Below are 18515 nucleotides of genomic sequence, written 5' to 3' on the forward strand. Positions count from 1 at the left end.
GGTTTTAAGAAAAAGAAAAGTTTTAAGTAATTTTCTGAATTTAGGATAAGAAGATTCGTTCCGGATATCCCTGGGGAGAGCGTTCCAATTTTTAGCCCCATTTATAGAAAAGCGGCGGCCTCCTGTACGGGCCTTCCTCACTCTTGAGACTATGGCAAGATTGTCCCCGTCTGATCGGAGGGCCCTGGCCGGTCTATAGGGGTGAATCAAGTTTCTCATGGCCGGGGGGCCTTTGCCTTGCAATGTTTTATGGGTGATACAAGATGATTTAAAAATGATTCGTTCGTGAACTGGAAGCCAGTGGAGGGCTCTCAGCAATGGTTTGGCCGATGCTCTTCTTGGAGCCCCCAAAAGCAACCTGGCTGCTGCGTTCTGCACCCGCTGCAGGATATTAATCGTAGCTTTTGGCGCTGCCAGTAAAAGAGCATTGCTATAATCCAGTCTTGATAGAATTAGACCCTGGATTAATAGCTTCCTGGACTGAAAAGGCAAAAAGGGGAGGACTTTCCGTACTGCTCGAAGCAGGCCAAAGCATCCCCCTGCAACTTTCTGGGCATGTGTCCTAAAGGTTAGTTGGGGTTCGAACCAAACCCCCAGGCTTTTAATTTTCTCTTTAGGCTGGGGCAACTCACCCATACAAGGCGGCCAATACTCTGAGGGCAGGGATGTAAATTGATGGCCCAGGACCATGATCTCGGTTTTAGCTCCGTTCAATTTGAGCTTAGATCCGGTCATCCAGGAGTAGATTGCAGTTAGGCAACCCGAGAGACTGTCTGAACATCCCACTTGCTGTGTCAGCGAGACGACTAGTTGTGTGTCATCTGCGTAAGTGATGGATTTAATCCCAAAAGGGGCTACTACCTCCTCCAGCGGGGCCATGTAAACATTAAACAAAGTAGGGCTCAGGGACGATCCCTGGGGGACCCCACACTGGAGGGGAGTAGACTTAGACATGACACCATTTTCCCAAATCCTAAAGGAACGTTTGTTCAAGAAGGATTCCAACCATCTAAGGGCTGATCCTGCGATGCCCAGTCTAGCAAGACGGTGGAGCAATATTTCGTGGTCCACCGTATCAAAAGCAGCGCTTAGATCCAGGAGGATCAGTGCTGCTGATCCCCCTGAATCCAAGATGCATCTAGCCTCCTCAGCCACCACTAAGAGGGCTGTGTCAGTGCCCTGTCCCGGATGAAAACCTGTTTGGGAGTCTCTCAATAGGCCATTGCTTTCCAGGAATCCTGAGAGCTGCTGGTTTACTAGCTTTTCAGCAATTTTGCGCAGTCCAGGTAACAAGGAAATCGGGCGAAAGTTAGCTAGATCGGTGGTATCAAGCCCCGGTTTTTTTAGGAGAGTTTTAATTCTGGCCTGCTTCCAGCTGGGGGGCACTACCCCGTTGGTAAATGAGGAGTTTAACAGCTCTGTAGCAAGGGGGGCAATGGTGCTTGCGATTTGTTTGAGGATGTGCATAGGCGCCGGGTTGGAAGGAGAGCCACTATTCACAGTGGATAATGTCTTACAAAAGTCCTCCCTAGTGATGCATCTAAACACATCCAACCGGGGACTAGTTGTCAAGAGCGGGGAAGTATTAACGCCTAAGATCGAGACAGTCTGTGGTAGACTATCAAGAATTATTTGTATTTTATCGTCAAAGAACTCCGCTAGCTGGTCACACCTTGCTTCGGTATCCTCTTGTGCGATTGCAGAGGCCGGGACTTTAAGAAGTTGCTTGACAATCTTAAACGTTTCCTTCGAGGAGTTGACCGATAGTTTAATTTTTTCCTCGAAAAAGGATGCTTTAGTTTTTTGCCGTGCCATTTTATAACGTCTCAAGGCAGACTGGTAGGAGGCTTTGCTGTTGACTGCCCAGTCTCTCCTCCAGTTGCGTTCAGACTTTTTGCAGGCCTTTCTGAGGTCTCTAAGTTCAGTAGTGTACCATGGAGATTTAAAAGTACTGCTTTTCTTTGTCACCATTTTGAGAGGCAGAACCGTGTTCAGGGCGCCATTGAGCCAGTTCTGAAAGTTTGAGTCTGCTAAAAAGACATCTGATTCTGCTTCGGGGGCCGTTAGTTCTAGAGTACGCGTTAGGTCTTCCACTGATAACTTTGGCCAGGCTCTCTGAAGTGTATGAGGGCGAGGGGCACTTCTCTCTTCTGTGCGGATTTCCCAAGAAAATGGAACTAAAAAATGGTCAGACCAAGGTAAGGGCAATGGGGGTTGAACTATAAGCTGGTCGTTATTCGAAAAAACTGGGTCCAGCAGATGTCCTCTGATGTGAGTGGGTTCTTTGTTTAACAGATTTAATTCAAAAGCCTTAAGGTTTAAGCTAAGGTCTGAGGCCACCTTGTCGTTAGGATCATCGAAGTGTAAATTTAGATCTCCGAGAACCAGAAAGTTGGGTGCCCGAGCTGCTGCTGCTAAAGTAGCTTCCAGCAGGGATTCTATAAAATGTTTTATACCGCCTGGCGGGCGGTAGATAAGGAATCCTGAGAGGGAGTTGGTAGGAGTTATTTGGATACTGAAACAGGCACTTTCTGTGTCTGAAATGCCACCCTCCTCAAATCGGCAGATTAAAGAGTCTTTGTGGATTACAGCAAGGCCACCTCCTTTCCCTTTGTCCCTGTGCTGACTCTGAATAAGAAATCCACTAGGGAGAGCAGAGATGATATCAAACTCGGCATTTGGGGATAGCCATGTCTCTGTTAAGAAGAGCAAGTCAAGATTGCAATCTTCGATCAGTAAATTGATCTCTACCGCGTGCTTTGGTAGTGATCTTCAATTTAATAATGCAATCCGCAGATTCCTGCAGGCCTCCTTACCGTTAGTCTTTGCGTGGTTAGTGTCTGGGCAGAGTTGGCACCGACAGAACTGTTCGTCAGACCAGTCCCGCTGGCGACACCACTGGCCACACTTATCTTGTAACAGCAGGAGTTCTTCCCTGGAGTATCCGATCTGTCTCACAGGGTCCACGGGCATAATAACAGGCCCTAGGCCCGGTCTGGACCGGACGGGCCCAGACGGGCTTGCCTCTGGCGCCATCGGCGCGCCTGCTGCGCCCGCCCGCTGCGCGGACGGGAAATAGATGTCATTTTATAGCGCTCGGGCCGTAATTCGCCCGACCGCTAGTGCGCCAACCCTGCCTTTCCCCTAAGATGGCGGCCAAAGTCGTCGCCCTCCGGGTAGCTGTCTGTATCCGAATGGAGCCCTAAATCTGCCCTCGGTATGCTCGGCGCAAGTCCTATCACGCGGCCCCAGCTATCCCGGGCGAGTGAGTGACACAGAGCGATTTAGTAAGTGGCAGCAGTTATTTTAAAATTCTTTTTGTGCAAAACAGGCAGAGATAATGACAACAAGTTTAAAAAGTATTTTTGTGCTAAGCAAACAAAAATAATAACTACAAGTGTGGTGCCTAACTCCCGGCTTCCGCCTCAGGAGTATTCTGTTAAAAGCAAGCAAGTTGTGCTGTGCTCTGGTGCTTACCAATTTATAGCGCTCGGGCCGTAATTCGCCCGACCGCTAGTGCGCCAACCCTGCCTTTCCCCTAAGATGGCGGCCAAAGTCGTCGCCCTCCGGGTAGGCTGTCTGTATCCGAATGGAGCCCTAAATCGGCCCTAGGTATGCTCGGCGCAAGTCCTATCACGCGCCCCCAGCTATCCCGGGCGAGTGAGTGACACAGAGCGATTTAGTAAGTGGCAGCAGTTATTTTAAAATTCTTTTTTTACAAAACAGGCAGAGATAATGACAACAAGTTTAAAAAGTATTTTTGTGCTAAGCAAACAAAAATAATAACTACAAGTGTGGTGCCTAACTCCCGGCTTCCGCCTCGGGAGTATTCTGTTAAAAGCAAGCAGTAACTTAACGATCATTGATTTAACCTATAAACAACTTTTTATTGACATTTTAGAAGTATGCAGAATAGAGTCGAATATGAGCAACTGAACTGTTTTCATAAATATAAAGAAGTCCCTGAATTTTGATAACTGCATAATTCCATTGGTCCTGGTTTTAATGAATGCAAATCTATATCAAGCAGTGTCTGAAAGTACCTAATAAGCCTCTGCACGAACCACTGATCACCAGGAATGGAACCTCCCCGAACACCATTGGATGAATGTGAGACTAATGTAGAAAATAGTGCTGAAAAAGTGAACACTGTATCTAAATAAATAAATCAAACATTTCCCTAAATAGTTGTAAGAAGTCAAAAGTACATTTAGATTGAAAATTAATAACATTAGAGCTTAAAAGTAGTTAAAATGAGACCCTCAGAGTTCAATTAAGGCATAGAAAAACATTTCGTAATCTTAAATCCCTTGTGGAATCGGACCATCATCTCAATAATTATCTATACAAAGTCACCTGATTTTGGGGTCAGGTTGTTGCAATTCCAACCTCAGGATACATGAGAGTTTCTTTCCAGATTAGATTGCAGGCTGGCTTTTAATAGGTTGCCAAGCAGATGCCAGATAAGAGTGCCTGTTGATTAAGTGGGTATGAAGGTAAATAAATACTTATTACAAACTATTTCATACCAGCTACATTCTAGAGTCTCATAGGAATCTAATGCCTGCAAGAACAGGCTTTTTATTACACCATGATTTCCTTCTGGCCACACATGTAAGTCATTTTAGGAGAAATATTAAAATACAAATAATACACTACTTACTATGATTAATTTACTGCTTTATTACATTATGGTAGTACTAAATGTGGCATATTTTCAGGATATCAATTACAAATCATGAAGGACAAAGGTGGACGACTGCCTTTACAATATGTTGTACAATCTGAGCAAATTGATGTTTGAATTAATCACAGATGATATCGAGAATGACTGTAATTGCCACCAGATTAATCCTTCATATTTTAATCGGATCAAGAAAAACAAAAACCAAGTCTGAAAATGGCAGCCATTTCAACATGACCTTTTTTCATGCTAGCAGAACTGGAGGAGAACCACCCACAACATGGGCAACAATTTACCATCCCTGTATAAGGCAGTTCAACTTTAGGGTGACATTTATTTAGTTGGATGGATTTGCTATTGGACCAAATAACACAAAAGGGCCATGGATAACATGAAGACCTGCAGGTACAAACTCCCAAAAGACAGACAATCATAACAATGTACCTGGGTCTAACAGCTACATGGATGTAGAAAAACGTACTAGAAATCAACAGAAAGAAATAAAAAGCAAGCTTTTTTAGGAGGAGAGCCCTCAATAACCCTCAGGTGTCATGCTTCATCATAGGCTTGTTGTGATGTGGGCTACAACTCCTGAGAGAGGAAGAGCTCTTGCATGTTCAACTACCTTATGAGAGACTTAGGTGTGGGTAAGCTAAACAGAGTGCAAGAGTTATGGTATTGCGAATAATAAAACTGTTGGTGGGTCAGACCCAACAACTTTATTCTTGTCTGCCAGGTACAGGAATCAAAACAGTAAAGTGAAACAGGGAGAAAACTCATCCCGGACTACATCACTGGGTCAACATATTTCTTTCCAAAGATTACCGTAAAAAAGGTGAAGGGGCATTCATTAGGACCCATTAAAATAACTGCTGAAAAGTGCATAAATAAAAATGGGTATAAAGATACTGGTACAAACGATGATCATTAACGATCAAGAAGAAGGATCCATCTTACTTTTTTCTTTCTGGCAGAAACATTGATTTTTAGCAAGTTTATCAACATCTAACCCAGCTTAAGTGGTTATACACAAGTACATTGTTGTGATTGTCTTTGGTATTGGACCTTCATATCAATTAGTGCACCTTATGTTATTGAATTAGAAATGGCAGGGTGAAAACTTTACATGCCACCATTTACAGTGTTAACAATTGTCTTGCAGGTACATCTTAGCAGAAATGTCAATAATTCAATTAGTTATAGCACATTTCTTTAATTAGCCAAGTGACAGAAAGTTGTTATTCCTACAATTCACAGCTGTTTAATATGAACAATAGAATAGGGCTGGCATCTTTGTGGCTAATGGCTATCCCTAGGGGCCATAAACAGAGTAACAAAATATGCTCAACAGAATGATAAATGTAAACAACTACAATGCACCATCAAAATCTGAATGCCCACCCCAATGTACATTCAGGACCATTGTTTTAGATCTGACTAATAAGAGAAGTTTGCAATATCATCAACAGATTCAGTTTTTATTCAGATGTTTGACACAAACCAGTTAAAAAAATATAATATTTTTTTAGTGAGGAAACCCTCAAATAAAGTCTTGTACAAGGCAAAGGTTAAAATGCTCCACAAAGCACCTGGGTGTAAAGGAATGCTTTTTCTCATATCATTGTGCCATGATGGAGGCCAGTAAAAGTTTTAAAAAAGAACACACTAGATCTTAGCTAAACTTAATAACATCTGAATTTCAAGTATGCTCAATATGGAGAGTGTCCAATACAATTTTTTAAAAACACTCGCAAAAAGGATAAAGGGCAAATTAAGGATTTGAGACGGTGTAACACAACTTGTCTTGTGTAAGTAATTGTTCAAGGGAAAACAAAATATAAGCATAACCTACATCAAGTAGAATCTAAGCATGAACATGTAAACTATTTACCAACAGGTGATTAATAACAACCCTGGAATATTCTTCTAGAAAGCAAACAGAATATCTGTGGACTTACAAATCTTTTGACCACAAATCCCTATTGTGACAGTAGACAACGTACACCATGATATGAAATGTTGTTTGATGTATAGAAAGCACTACATAAAATACCAAGCAAAACAATATTCATGCCCACAAATAGTTGACTGTATGTTAAAGAGAGTGATGAATTATAACATAGACTCTTATAACCTTAGAATGAATGACACCGTAACCATTATAAATGTGCTCTAGGAGTACAGCAGCATCAGTAAATAAATGATCAATAGTGTAAGCCAAAGTAAAGATCTGTAGTTGGAAGACATCTTGAAAATACTGTTAACAATGCTGGTGAAATGGTTTAGGAAATTGTTCCAACAGGTGACAAAGTTCTGTATTGAATGTCTCAAAACTGGGGGCAAATTAAATACATATACAATTCAACACACCCACAACTGAAAAACTGGCTAGGTGTACAAGGGTTAAAATAAGCAGGGGCATTTCACTTACTGATGGAGAGATGCAGCAGGTGAAATGGTCACTACTGATATTTATCTGTGAACTTTATTGCTTCCAGGAATCGCCAACGATTCCAGTTAACGACATATATCTTTTATGCTTCTTATACCAATTGTTGTGTAGGAAATATTTTCAAAACCATATACTTTTGATGCCAGATCATGGGACCTTATGATTGCGCTGTAAACACTGGCAGAAGAGGAGCACCTCAGAAGCATTGAGACTTGCGCCTTGTACCACATTATCCCAGAGACACCAACTATATGCTACTTGCCCAGCACTTAACCAACAACTTAGTAGGAACTTGCCATTCAGAAGCACAGCTCATAGCATAACAAACCCAGACTCAGGGTGGGAAGAGATGCAAAGTCACCCGGTTCTCTCCTTGTCATATTACTCCCTAGTGGAGAACCCAAAAAGATGCAAAGTATCTAAACTGGTTCATATTGTGTCTGTTATCAATTTAAAGGCCCAATATGTCAACGTTTGCCTTTAACATATTCATTTTATCTGAAACATCAGAATGTTTTGAAGTGTGTCTCGTGTTTATGTTTGACAGTTCCGGAGATTATCTTGGATGGATGATCCTGCAATGGCTTCTAGGAAGACACTTGATCAAAATGAGGTAGAGTGCAGAAGAGAGAGTTCATGTTTGACCTTGGCTTGCATGCTCACAACTGCCACCGCTGGGGTTCAGGCCATTGCTCGGCTCTGACGTGCTCCAGGCTCACGCTAGCCGGGGTGATGTGTTGGGATATGGGATCCTGGGAGCGGAGCGAGAGGCGAGCGCACAGGAGGCCCATCCGCACAGAGGTATCCGTGTCCCAACCAGAGATTATGCCAGCGATGATCCCAGCCATGAGACTGAAAGAGAGGATGGTTGCTGATATGAGAATGTGACGAGACAGCAAAGTTTGTCGTGACAAAATATAACGCAATGGAGCTGAAGAAACAGTTCAATTCTGCAGAGATTAAAAAAGTTTTGATAAAAGATGATATCAGATGTGATGGACTCGGACGCAGTAGTATTTTAATAGATAGTCCATGAATTTCAAATTAAACCAAATGTAGGTTTGTTTTGTACTATTTGATTATATTCATTATAACTAAAAGAAATCAACAAACACATACATGGCTCAGACAAGTATTTATAAATGTCATACACCCGACTGAAAAATAATAAAGAGACCAAGAAAGACAACATGTAATCTCTAGTAGAAAATAAAGAAACCCAACGTTTTCTAAATAAATGCCAATGGAAGCTATGAGGATTTGCAAAAAAAGGAGCAAATTCCATGTCACCTATAGCACAACCTCCTGGCGGAGGTTGGGACGGCAGAGAATCGACTCTTCATACATTTTCTAAACCGGATATCATACGTGTAAAAGCGTAACCCAAATAAGGTCTATATTAATAGGTACACAGTCACAATTTAATTTCACTGCACTGATTTAACACCTATTACTTTGGTTTTAGTAATTTTAGAATTTAATGACCATTCAGCACCAGTTATCCTGCAGTGAGAATTATTATTTTAAGAGGGTTTCCAGTGAAGAGAAGCACTGTTCTCTACCCAGTCCTGTTTCACCAGCTATTAGCATTCTAAAATGCTGCTTCGTTTAATGACATCTGCTTGGGTTTTGAGACCTATTGTGACATCATTCTCCGGAGGGCCCTTTTAAAATAGGTCCTGATCGACAGGGCAATGGAGCTTCAGTCATAGAACCATTTAGCACAGCATTTCCTGCTTTAAGAGGCAGGAACTCCGGGACATGGTAATGCAGCTCCACACACTGCCACAACATCATCTCAACAGCACACCCTGCTGGTGAAGACTGGCCCTGCAGGTCACTAGAATTGTGAGTGCAGCACCCCCTCCTGGAAGGGGCTGAACGTGCAACACATCAGTTTCCCCACAAATGCTCTCAGGTTAGTTTCTCCACTAGTATGTCCTTGTAATAAACGTGAGCCTCAAACCACACATGATCTTCAACCAAAACAGCACAGACAAGCTGGAAGTATCTAATGTTAGAATAAAATCACCTCTGACTTGTCAATCACTGAAGAGGCATGCATGCAGGAAGAAGCCTATAGCACAGTTGAAGTATCTCATGCTATTTAAAATTGGAAGGAAGGGATTACTAGCCATTGTTCACCTCCGCGTTCTTGCATGTGACTTAACACCCTGAGGGCCTGAAGGGCTTAAGGAAGATTTTCCACTGTTGGTTCGTAAGTGTAGTTCATTACTTTTTTCTTTTTCACTTTTAATGAATCAGAGTGAGGTCATGCCAGATGTTTTTGAACTGTCTTTCATTGTAAATGTATTTCTTTGGTGGCCTCTTGGACCATTGTTGCTTCCAGATGTATCGGACCGGTGTAAGTTAGTGGTTTAAGCACCAACAGGCAGTGTTTGGACTTTACTCTTTCATTCGTACGGAGTCCTTGTGGGCATCAAAGACAGGTACTGTGGACTTCCTTCGTACTCCTCGTGTGTCATGTAAGAAATTATGATCAATGCACTGAATCATGTATCAGGCATGCAAACGTTTCGAAGACTGGTAGGCAATAGAAGGACCTTCGCCCTTAAGGACACTACATGTGTCTACTAAGCCATTCAATACCACTAGCATACAGTACTTGGATTGGTGGATTGTTTTTGAAATACATAAGGCATCAAAGGGGGACAGGACAAAATTCAAGGCATTGGTCATCCAGCGAAAGGACGCAGCCTATGGAACACCAAGAATGATCATGGAAAGCACTAGATTAGGCTCCAGGACGGACGGCCTTCAGTGGAGCTGTGGTTCTGTGGAGCTGTGGTTCCGTGGAGCTCTGGTTCCATGGAGCACAGAAGTGCTCTGGTTCTGTGGAGCTCTGGTTCTGTGGAGCACTGGTTCTGTGGAGCACAGAAGAGCTCTGGTTCTGTGGAGCTCTGGATCCGTGGAGCTCTGGTTACGTGGAGCACTGATTCTGTGGAGCACAGAAGAGCTCTGGTTCCGTGGAGCTCTGGTTCCAAGGAGTTCTGGTTCTGTGGAGCTCTGGTTCCATGGAGCTCTGGTTCTGTGGAGCTCTGGTTCCGTGGAGCACTGGTTCTGTGGAGCACAGAAGAGCTCTGGTTCCGTGGAGCTATGGATCCGCGGAGCTCTGGTTCCGTGGAGCTTCTGGCTCCTGCTACATAAGCCAGTAATGGCGGCCGTGTGTAAAAGAGGGGCAGAAACAAGATCATCTAAACTGACAGAGAGGCCGGGTCACCGGATGGACTGTTTTCATGCCCATGTCTGCCTCACCCATCTCTAAACATGTTCAGAGGTGGAACCTTGACCTTGTCGCCAAGATGAACACCAAAATGGCGCTGTGGGTCTCTGCACCGGGCCTGATAAGCAACATATGATGCTGTGAGCCTGATCAAAAGGCCTGATTGCAGGCGCAGGATGGTGGATTGAGGTGGACTTCGACCAAAAGGAACCTACTGGCTCCCAAAGGACCAGCACTGGGGAGCAGACATTCAAGGTACCTGCCTGGTGTGGAGGCATGGCGAGCCCAGGTATTAACTAACGAGGGAGCGAACGTGTAGGGCAGTAACTTGTGAAACTTCCTGAAGTTCCACTCTGTGTGGATGACAGTACTAACACATGGCACTTCTTAAGAGTTTCTCCGCTGCATAGCGATTACCTGAACTTTGCATGGGACCATTTTAGATGTTGTTCTACCTAAATAGATCAAAACAAGGACCTCCAGAGGCAAGAAAGGCTTTTTGCCACATTCTATTTAGCACAGTTCACCTGGCCAAAGGGAATAGTGTACCAAAAGACCCTTGTGTAGTAGGCGTGACCCCAGGGGAGGCACTGATGATGCTGAGAGATTTGAGGGCCAAGGTTGGAAGTACTGAATGCAAGGTCACAGTGATGGAGGAAATTAGGGAAGAGGTTAAGGGGTAAGTAGGCCAGCATGTAGTGAAACTTGAAGAAATGGAATGACACACGACAAAACTAGAGAATAGAATCAGTGGACAGTTGCAGGCAACAGAGTCAGGGATGCATCAGGAAAGGTACACTCTCCATAGAGAGGTGGACATGCTGGGTTATCATCTATGGGCCTTACACCAAAGAACCCTGGGATTCCCTGGGTTAGATGATGGGGAAAAGCCTAAAAAATATTCCAGCATTCTTTGGACTCGAAGATGAGGGAAGAAGAGGGTTTCGCATCGCTGGAAGTCCAAGAGACAATTAGACTACCAACAGAGAAACCTGAGGGGGACTCAGACACTGGATCAGTTTGTTTGGAACTGGTAACTGTATGATAGAGGGAGGAGGTCACATGTGTAGCCTCAAAAAAAATTTACTTTCCTTTTAGAGAAGCAAAGAGCTACTGTTTTAACACCATGAACACCAGAGCTACAAAACATAAACCTTAATCATCATTTCAAAGGGGCTGTTGGTCTTGGGATGTAGCACCTCTTGTGAAATCCAACGCAACTTTGGGTCCACGCTTTTACGGACCCTCAATAAGCGAGAGACACTCTGGAAAGCAAGGACTAGATCAATCCGAGAAGTTATTTTTTATTTTATTTTTATTTTGAAAGTTTTATATAGTGCTAGCTTCACCCGAGGGTATCAGAGCGCTTTACATCAGCAATGGAAGTTCACAATAAAAATAATCACGGCAGTTGAACAAAACGGGTTATACAGGTGCTCAAACCAATAAAAATAACAGGGAGTAATTTAGGCAATATAGGGCCCGATGTAGGACACCAAATACCGGTCGGTAACGGCCGATTTCGGCTGTTACCGACAGGTATTTGGTTTTTGATATGCAGGGGCCTTACATTTTACAGAATCTGTAAATTTATTGATTCGGTAAATCTAGATGTAGGTGGCACTGAAAACAGTGCCACAGGCCCTTAAGAACTCGTTATTTACCACGAAATAATATTTTGTGGTAAATAACAAATTCCTGTGCCATGTGGCACATATACATGCCCTAAGGGCACACAAGCTAGAATCAGGGGTGCTACAGGGTGTCAAAGTGACACCCCGTCCCCCTTGACAATTCGGTAATTTTACCGAATCGGTATTTACCGATTCGGTAATTGACATTGAATCAATGGCAATTACCGAATCGGTAAATACCGATTCGGTAATTACCGAAACATACCGATTCGGTAAAAATTACCGAATTATTTCCAACATCTCATTTACCGAATCTAGAATACCGAATCGGTAAAATTCGGTAATCTAGAGTCAGTAAATGAGATTTACCTACATTGGGCCCCTAGTGATTAGAGGTACATATAGATGGAGATAGAGATAGAGAAGCAAGTTGCCGGAACCAGGAGGATTATTGAAAATAGTAAATTTAACAGTATGTCAAGGAGGATTCAAAGGACATAGTAGGTAGTCGGTGGTGAAGAGAGGGGGGTAGGGGGCAGAGTGATGTGACAAGAGAAAAAGAAATGGGGGTGAATGTGGGAAGGGTGAGAAGTCTAAGTAGGGAGAAGGAGAGGTAGTCATAAATGAGATCTGGGATTTAATTTCCACAAAATTTAGTGAGCAAATGAGTGAGCAAATGGACGACAGAAGAGACTTGAAGATACGGTGCACAGCGGCTGGAGGATTTGCCCTGACGTCTTGGAAAGAAATTCAGAATAAATACTCTACATCAATTGAGCCAATGAGGTGTTATTGTTCACCCTTCATTTCCTACTTGTTATTCGTACTAGAGTTTATTATGTTTTTGCCGGAGTAAGTTTCCGGACTACCTGCTACTGATATCAGTTTCCAGGGCAGGAAAAATACAATTGTATAGAACAATCCTAGGTAACTACAATTCTATTTAGCAATATCTATGATAATCGCTAAATGATACTCAAGAAAGGCTTGGGGCCCGATGTAGGTGGCAAATACCGGTCGGAAACGGCCGAATTCGGCCGTTTCCGACTGGTATTTGGCATCTGGAGATGTAGGGGGCCAGATTTTACAGATTCTGTAAATTTACCGAATCGGTAAATTTACAGAATCTGTAAAATACCGAATCGGTATTTTTACCGATTTGGTAATTCCCAGATGTAGGTGGGACTCTTCTGAGTCGCAAAGGCCCTACAAATTCGGTATTTTACCACCCAATCTAATTGGGTGTTAAAATACCGAATTCAGGTGTGCATGCACATGTGTGCATGCACATCTAGCCATGTGACAGACAGACATGCCCTTAGGGCATGTCTGTGTGCCACATGGCGCACATGCCTATTTTTGGGGTGCCAGAGGGTGTCAAAGTGACACCCCCTGCACCCTTGCAAAATTCGGTATTTACCGATTCTGTAATTACAGAATCGGTATTGCCCATTGATTCCTATGGGCTTTAAGGCCCATAGAAATCAATGGGCAATACCGATTCGGTATTTCCAGATTCGGTAAATACCGAATCTTAACTATTCGGTATTTACAGAATCTGTAATACCTACATCTCCCCCCTTCATATTTACCGACTCTTAAATACCGAATCGGTAAAATTCGGTATTTAAGAGTCGGTAAATATGAATTACCTTCATCTGGCCCTAAGTGTACAACTAAACATTGCTCATAAAAAATATTTAAAAACCTATGATATAGAGTGTCTGTAGATTACATGACAAATTAAAAACAACATACTTCATATTCAAATTGTTTCTCATTGGGATAAAGGCCACATGATCAGAGATGAACACTGTTAGGTTAACAAATCACTAGGGGCCCGATTCACAGATTTAACTTAAGACAAAATCTTAAACTTACTACTTTTGGTATTCACAGAAGTTTGGATTTTGTCTTAAGACACACTTAAGACAGACTTAAGACAAACTTTTTTTTTTTCAAATAAATTTTTATTGTTGCTCTGGGCGTATCATCTGAGAGTATAGGAGGACACGGGCTGGCATCAACATTCAGCCAGTATCCGTCAATACCGCAACTTTTCTTTTGCTCATTAGGATTGTTCACACATCAAAAACGACAGTACAGTTTGTTAACCAAAGCTAGTGACGAATGTCAATAAATAAGAAAGAACATCCCCTAAAAAAACAGCTCCTACTATGCCCGCCCCCCCCCCCCCCCCTCCCAAAGTCCGTCTATCCTATGCTTTTAAAGTTACCTCCCCCGGAAAAAACAGGGTCCCACAGTAAGACATTCGACAGGCCCAATCCCCGTCTCCACCTTTGGGTGTACCTCAAACATCACGTATCACAAAGTTCTCCATTCAGATCCCCCGTGCGTTCACTCTAGTCCGTGGTACTGTCTCCACTTAGCCCATACTCTCCGGAACTTTTTGGGGCAACCCCTGGCTTTATATGTCACTCTCTCAGCCGCCATATAGAGGTCAAGCCCTCTCCTCCATTCCTCTAAGTCAGGCAGTTCGGCCACTCCCCAGCGCCGAGCAATGTCTCTCTTGGCTACCACCAATGCCAGCACTAGGAATATGATCAAGGGGAGGGCCAAATCGACTTCGGTCGTCAACCCCAACAGAGCTAGTTTTGGGTCACGTGGTAGAGTGGTTCCCAGGACCTCGTCCAGTTCCCCGAATACTTCCTCCCAGTATTTCTGTATGATTGCACAGCCCCAAAGTATGTGGTAGAAGTTCCCCTCTGGTTGGTGGCATCTAAGGCATGCAGTCTCCGGGACCCTCCCCATTCTGTACAGTCGCACCCTGTCGTAGTAAGCTCTATGTAACACCTTCAGCTGTATGAGACGGAGTCTGGACTTAATCGCCACCTCACGAGGGTGCATAAGAACCATCTCCCAGTCCAGGTCTTCCATCTTCCCCGTGTCCGCCTCCCATTTGTTTCTCAGGTCTTGTAGGGTTCCCAGTGTATTGTTGGTTAGCGTTCGGTACGTGAGGGACACCGCTCCCCTCCCTATTTGCTCTTGCAATAACCTACCCTCTAAAGGGGCGTATTCTGGGATGTCTGCCAGAACGATGTTCTGTGCCCTCCAGGCGTGCCTTAGCTGTGTGTATCTGTAATACTGAGTGTTATGTAGGCCAAAGTCTCCCTGTAAGGCTTGGAATGTTTTCAGTTCTCCCCTAGCAATCACGTCCCCAATGGTCGAAATGCCGATGTCATCCCACTGCCTAAATCCTGACAGTTTGTGAAGTTCACCCAACCACTTACAGTGCCATAGTGGCGTCTGTCGGGTGGGTCGTTTGTCCCATCCCATGCGTTTGGTCGCCCTAACCCATGCAGTCAACGTGATTCTGGTAGCAGGCAGAAGGTGCTTCCCCCTTGGACCTCCGTATAAGTAGTGTAAAACGTTCGTGTGAGACCATTTTGATCGTTCTAGTGCATAAGTGGGGTGATCTATTGCTGCATGCAACCATTCATTTATCGGGGTAAGGTGTTCCGCCCAATAATACGCCTCCAGGTTGGGAAGGGATATCCCACCACTATATTGGTGGCGCTGCAACGTGACCAAGGCTATTCTCGGATGTTTCCCCAACCATAAGAATGTTCGTAGATCCGCGTGGATTTTAGGCAAGGTCGTGGGAGGGAGCGGGTAATATTCATTTTGCAGCGCATAGAGGAATTTTGGGAGCAGAACCATTTTATTTAGCGCTGCGCGCCCTAATAGGGTGAGCGGGAGCTGCCTCCACCGGTCCATTTCTAATTTCGCACTTGCCATGATGCGTGTCACGTTATTATTAAGGGAAAGTGTCTCGTCTAGTGTTATGTACACCCCCAGGTACTGGAATCCCTCTGTGGTGTGAATGAGGAGTTCTGGCAGGCAATCCCTGCGCTCTCGGCCCTGTGGGTCATATAGAATCGATTTATGCCAATTAATAGTATGACCCGATCTCGCTCCGTAGTCATCCAACTCTTGGAACAGGACCGGGATCGTGTCCTCCGGCTCCGTCACAAACAGCAGGACGTCGTCTGCGTATAACGAGATTTTTTCCTGGGTAGCTTCCGAGTCTCCCCAAGTGAACCCCCTAATACCCTGATTCTGTCGGATCCGGATTGCTAATATTTCTATCGTCAATGTGAATAGAAGGGGGGACAGTGGGCACCCCTGGCGTGTTCCCCTGTTGATGTGGAATTCGCGTGACAGTCGTCCATTTACCCTCACTCGTGCCTTTGGGGTGGCGTAAAGGAGTCTAATCCATTGTAAGAACTTAGGGCCAAAGCTGAACCTCCGTAGCGTCTCAAACAGGAAGGGCCAGTGTACTGCATCGAAGGCCTTTTCTGCATCCAATGAGAGGAACCAATGGGGCTCGCTCCTCTCTCGGACTTCCTGCAGCCAGTTATGTGTGCGGCGGAGGTTTAATTTGGTTGCCCTGTCCGGCAGGAACCCAGACTGGTCCGCGTGCACTAACTCAGAGATCACCCTCCGCAGGCGTCTAGCAAGGACAGTGGCCAGAATCTTCGTCTCCATATTGAGGAGAGAGATCGGGCGGTAGGAGGCACACCTGTCTCTGGATTTACCCTCCTTATGTATAGGGACAATCGTGGCCGTGGCCAGATCAGGTGGCAGGCTTGCCTTTTGGAGTACCTCAACAAAGAGCTTTTTAATATGGCGTTGCAGCAGGTCCGCCGTACGTTTGAAGAATTCCGCCGGGAAGCCGTTGGGTCCAGGCGTCTTCCCCAGTTTCAGGGATGCAATTGCCTCAGCAATTTCCTCTAGTGTGATCTCTGCTTCCAGGTCCGTAGCGTCCTCCTGGGACAGTGTCGGGACCTCCGTGTCGCATAGATAGTGGCCGGCTTCAACCTCGCCCCCCAAATCTCTAGCTCTATAGAAGTCCTCATAGTACGTGGCAAAGGCCTCTGCTATGGCCTCGTCCGTACAGGCTGATCTGCTCCCCGTCACTTCAATTCTGTCTACCCAGCGTGTCGCCCTTTCTCTCTTGCTTAGCCATGCCAAAAGCTTACCAGACTTATCACCCACGTCGTATAGTCGGTGGAGTGTCGCCAGTGCCTGTGTGCGTGCTTCCCCGGTGACAAGTTCTCTATAGTGCCTTTGTGTGTCTAGCAATTTCCTAAGTATTTTTTCCTCCTTCCCATGGTGATATTCTGCTTCAAGGGCTAAGATCGAGACCTCCTCATTCGTGACCGCATGGTGCAACTCCTTCCTGGCCGCCCCCCGTCTGCTGTTTATACGGTCTCTAAGAACTGGCTTAAGTGCTTCCCAGAGTGTGATGCCTGACTCCACTGAACCCTCGTTCTCTGCTACATACACCTTTATGTCTGCTCTAATCCCCTTCAATAGATCCGGTGTTTGCAGGTCCTACGCCGTGAGGTGCCATTCCCTGGTCTGTCTCCCCCTCCCGCGTCCCAGGTGTACCGATAGGGGGTAGTGGTCCGAAATTCCCCGCGCCTTATATTCCGCTATGTCATTGACCGTGATTTCTTGCCTAGAGGTGAATATGTAATCCAGTCTGGAAAAGACCTTGTGGGCCCCGGAGTAAAAGGAGTAGGCCTCCTGTGTGGGATGGAGCCATCTCCAAACATCTGTGAGGCCCAAAGTGTGCATCTGTCGAGCCAGCGCCGTGTCGTGTCCTGCCGTACGTGGGGTCCCCGATCTGTCCCTTGTGGCACACATTACATCATTGAAGTCTCTCCCCACTATCTGAATCGTATCTGCCGTGTCGAGAAGGATAGCAGTGACTGCCGCGAGGGTGCGCGCCTGGAGCTTTGGGGGGGCATAGACTGAGACTATTGTGTACCTGCGCCTCCTCCATGTGCCCTGTACTCCTGCATAAGTCCCCTGTGGGTCCAACCATGTACGAGTGATGGCGAATGGTGTGGATTTTGTAACGAGGATTGCAGCCCCCCTGGAGTCCGCCGTGTAACCCGAGTGCGCAAGCACCACATGCCTGCCCCTTGCTATAAAGGCGCACTGGGTGCCTCTTAGGTGGGTTTCCTGGAGTAATATAATGTCCGGCGCCAGCCTTTTTAGATATGCATTGACTAGGCCCCGTTTGATCTTTGACCCCAGGCCATTCACATTCCAAGACAATATTGTGACGCCTGTGTCACTCGTGTGGGTGTGATCTAGTGGATCTGCCATTGTGTGTTCCCTTCATATTTCCAGGTAGGGCTCCCGAGGTGGTGTGGTATAAGGTGCGTAGTGGCATGTAGGCGCTGTTTCTCAACTTGTTCCCCCCTCCCGTCCCAACTCCCCTGTTCCCCCAACTCACAATTGCAAAAAAAACATGTCTTCCCCACCTCCCCCACCCCACCTCCCTCCCCTTCCAGTCGCTCCCTTTCCAGGGACCTAACCATCCGCAGGAGAAGGTCTGTCGCCCTCCCACCTTTCCCTCCCATCATACACCAAACAACTGAAAGAACAAGAAAAACAACATAGAAAGGCGTGCCAACTTGCGTGTTCCCGTCACCGGGCTGTTATCTCAATGTCCCCGGAAGTCCA

At 45.3% G+C, this 18515-nt stretch overlaps 1 protein-coding gene across 1 annotated transcript in view; it reads right to left on the minus strand.

Annotated features, from left to right (window-relative positions):
• Nucleotides 1-4663: 4663 nt before the first annotated feature.
• The window catches only part of LOC147734768 (uncharacterized), a 265703-nt gene continuing 251851 nt past the window's right edge, over nt 4664-18515 (minus strand). The window contains exons 19-20 of the mRNA XM_086953050.1: nt 6394-7988; nt 4664-6273 (exon numbers count right to left, since the gene is read on the minus strand). Coding sequence (XP_086809176.1) covers nt 7796-7988 — 193 coding nt within the window. The 3' untranslated portion in view covers nt 4664-6273; nt 6394-7795. The remainder of the gene's footprint in view (nt 6274-6393; nt 7989-18515) is intronic.

The sequence above is a fragment of the Lissotriton vulgaris genome, chromosome 1_2, assembly GCF_964263255.1.
Source record: "Lissotriton vulgaris chromosome 1_2, aLisVul1.2, whole genome shotgun sequence".
Taxonomy (NCBI): Eukaryota; Metazoa; Chordata; class Amphibia; order Caudata; family Salamandridae; genus Lissotriton; species Lissotriton vulgaris.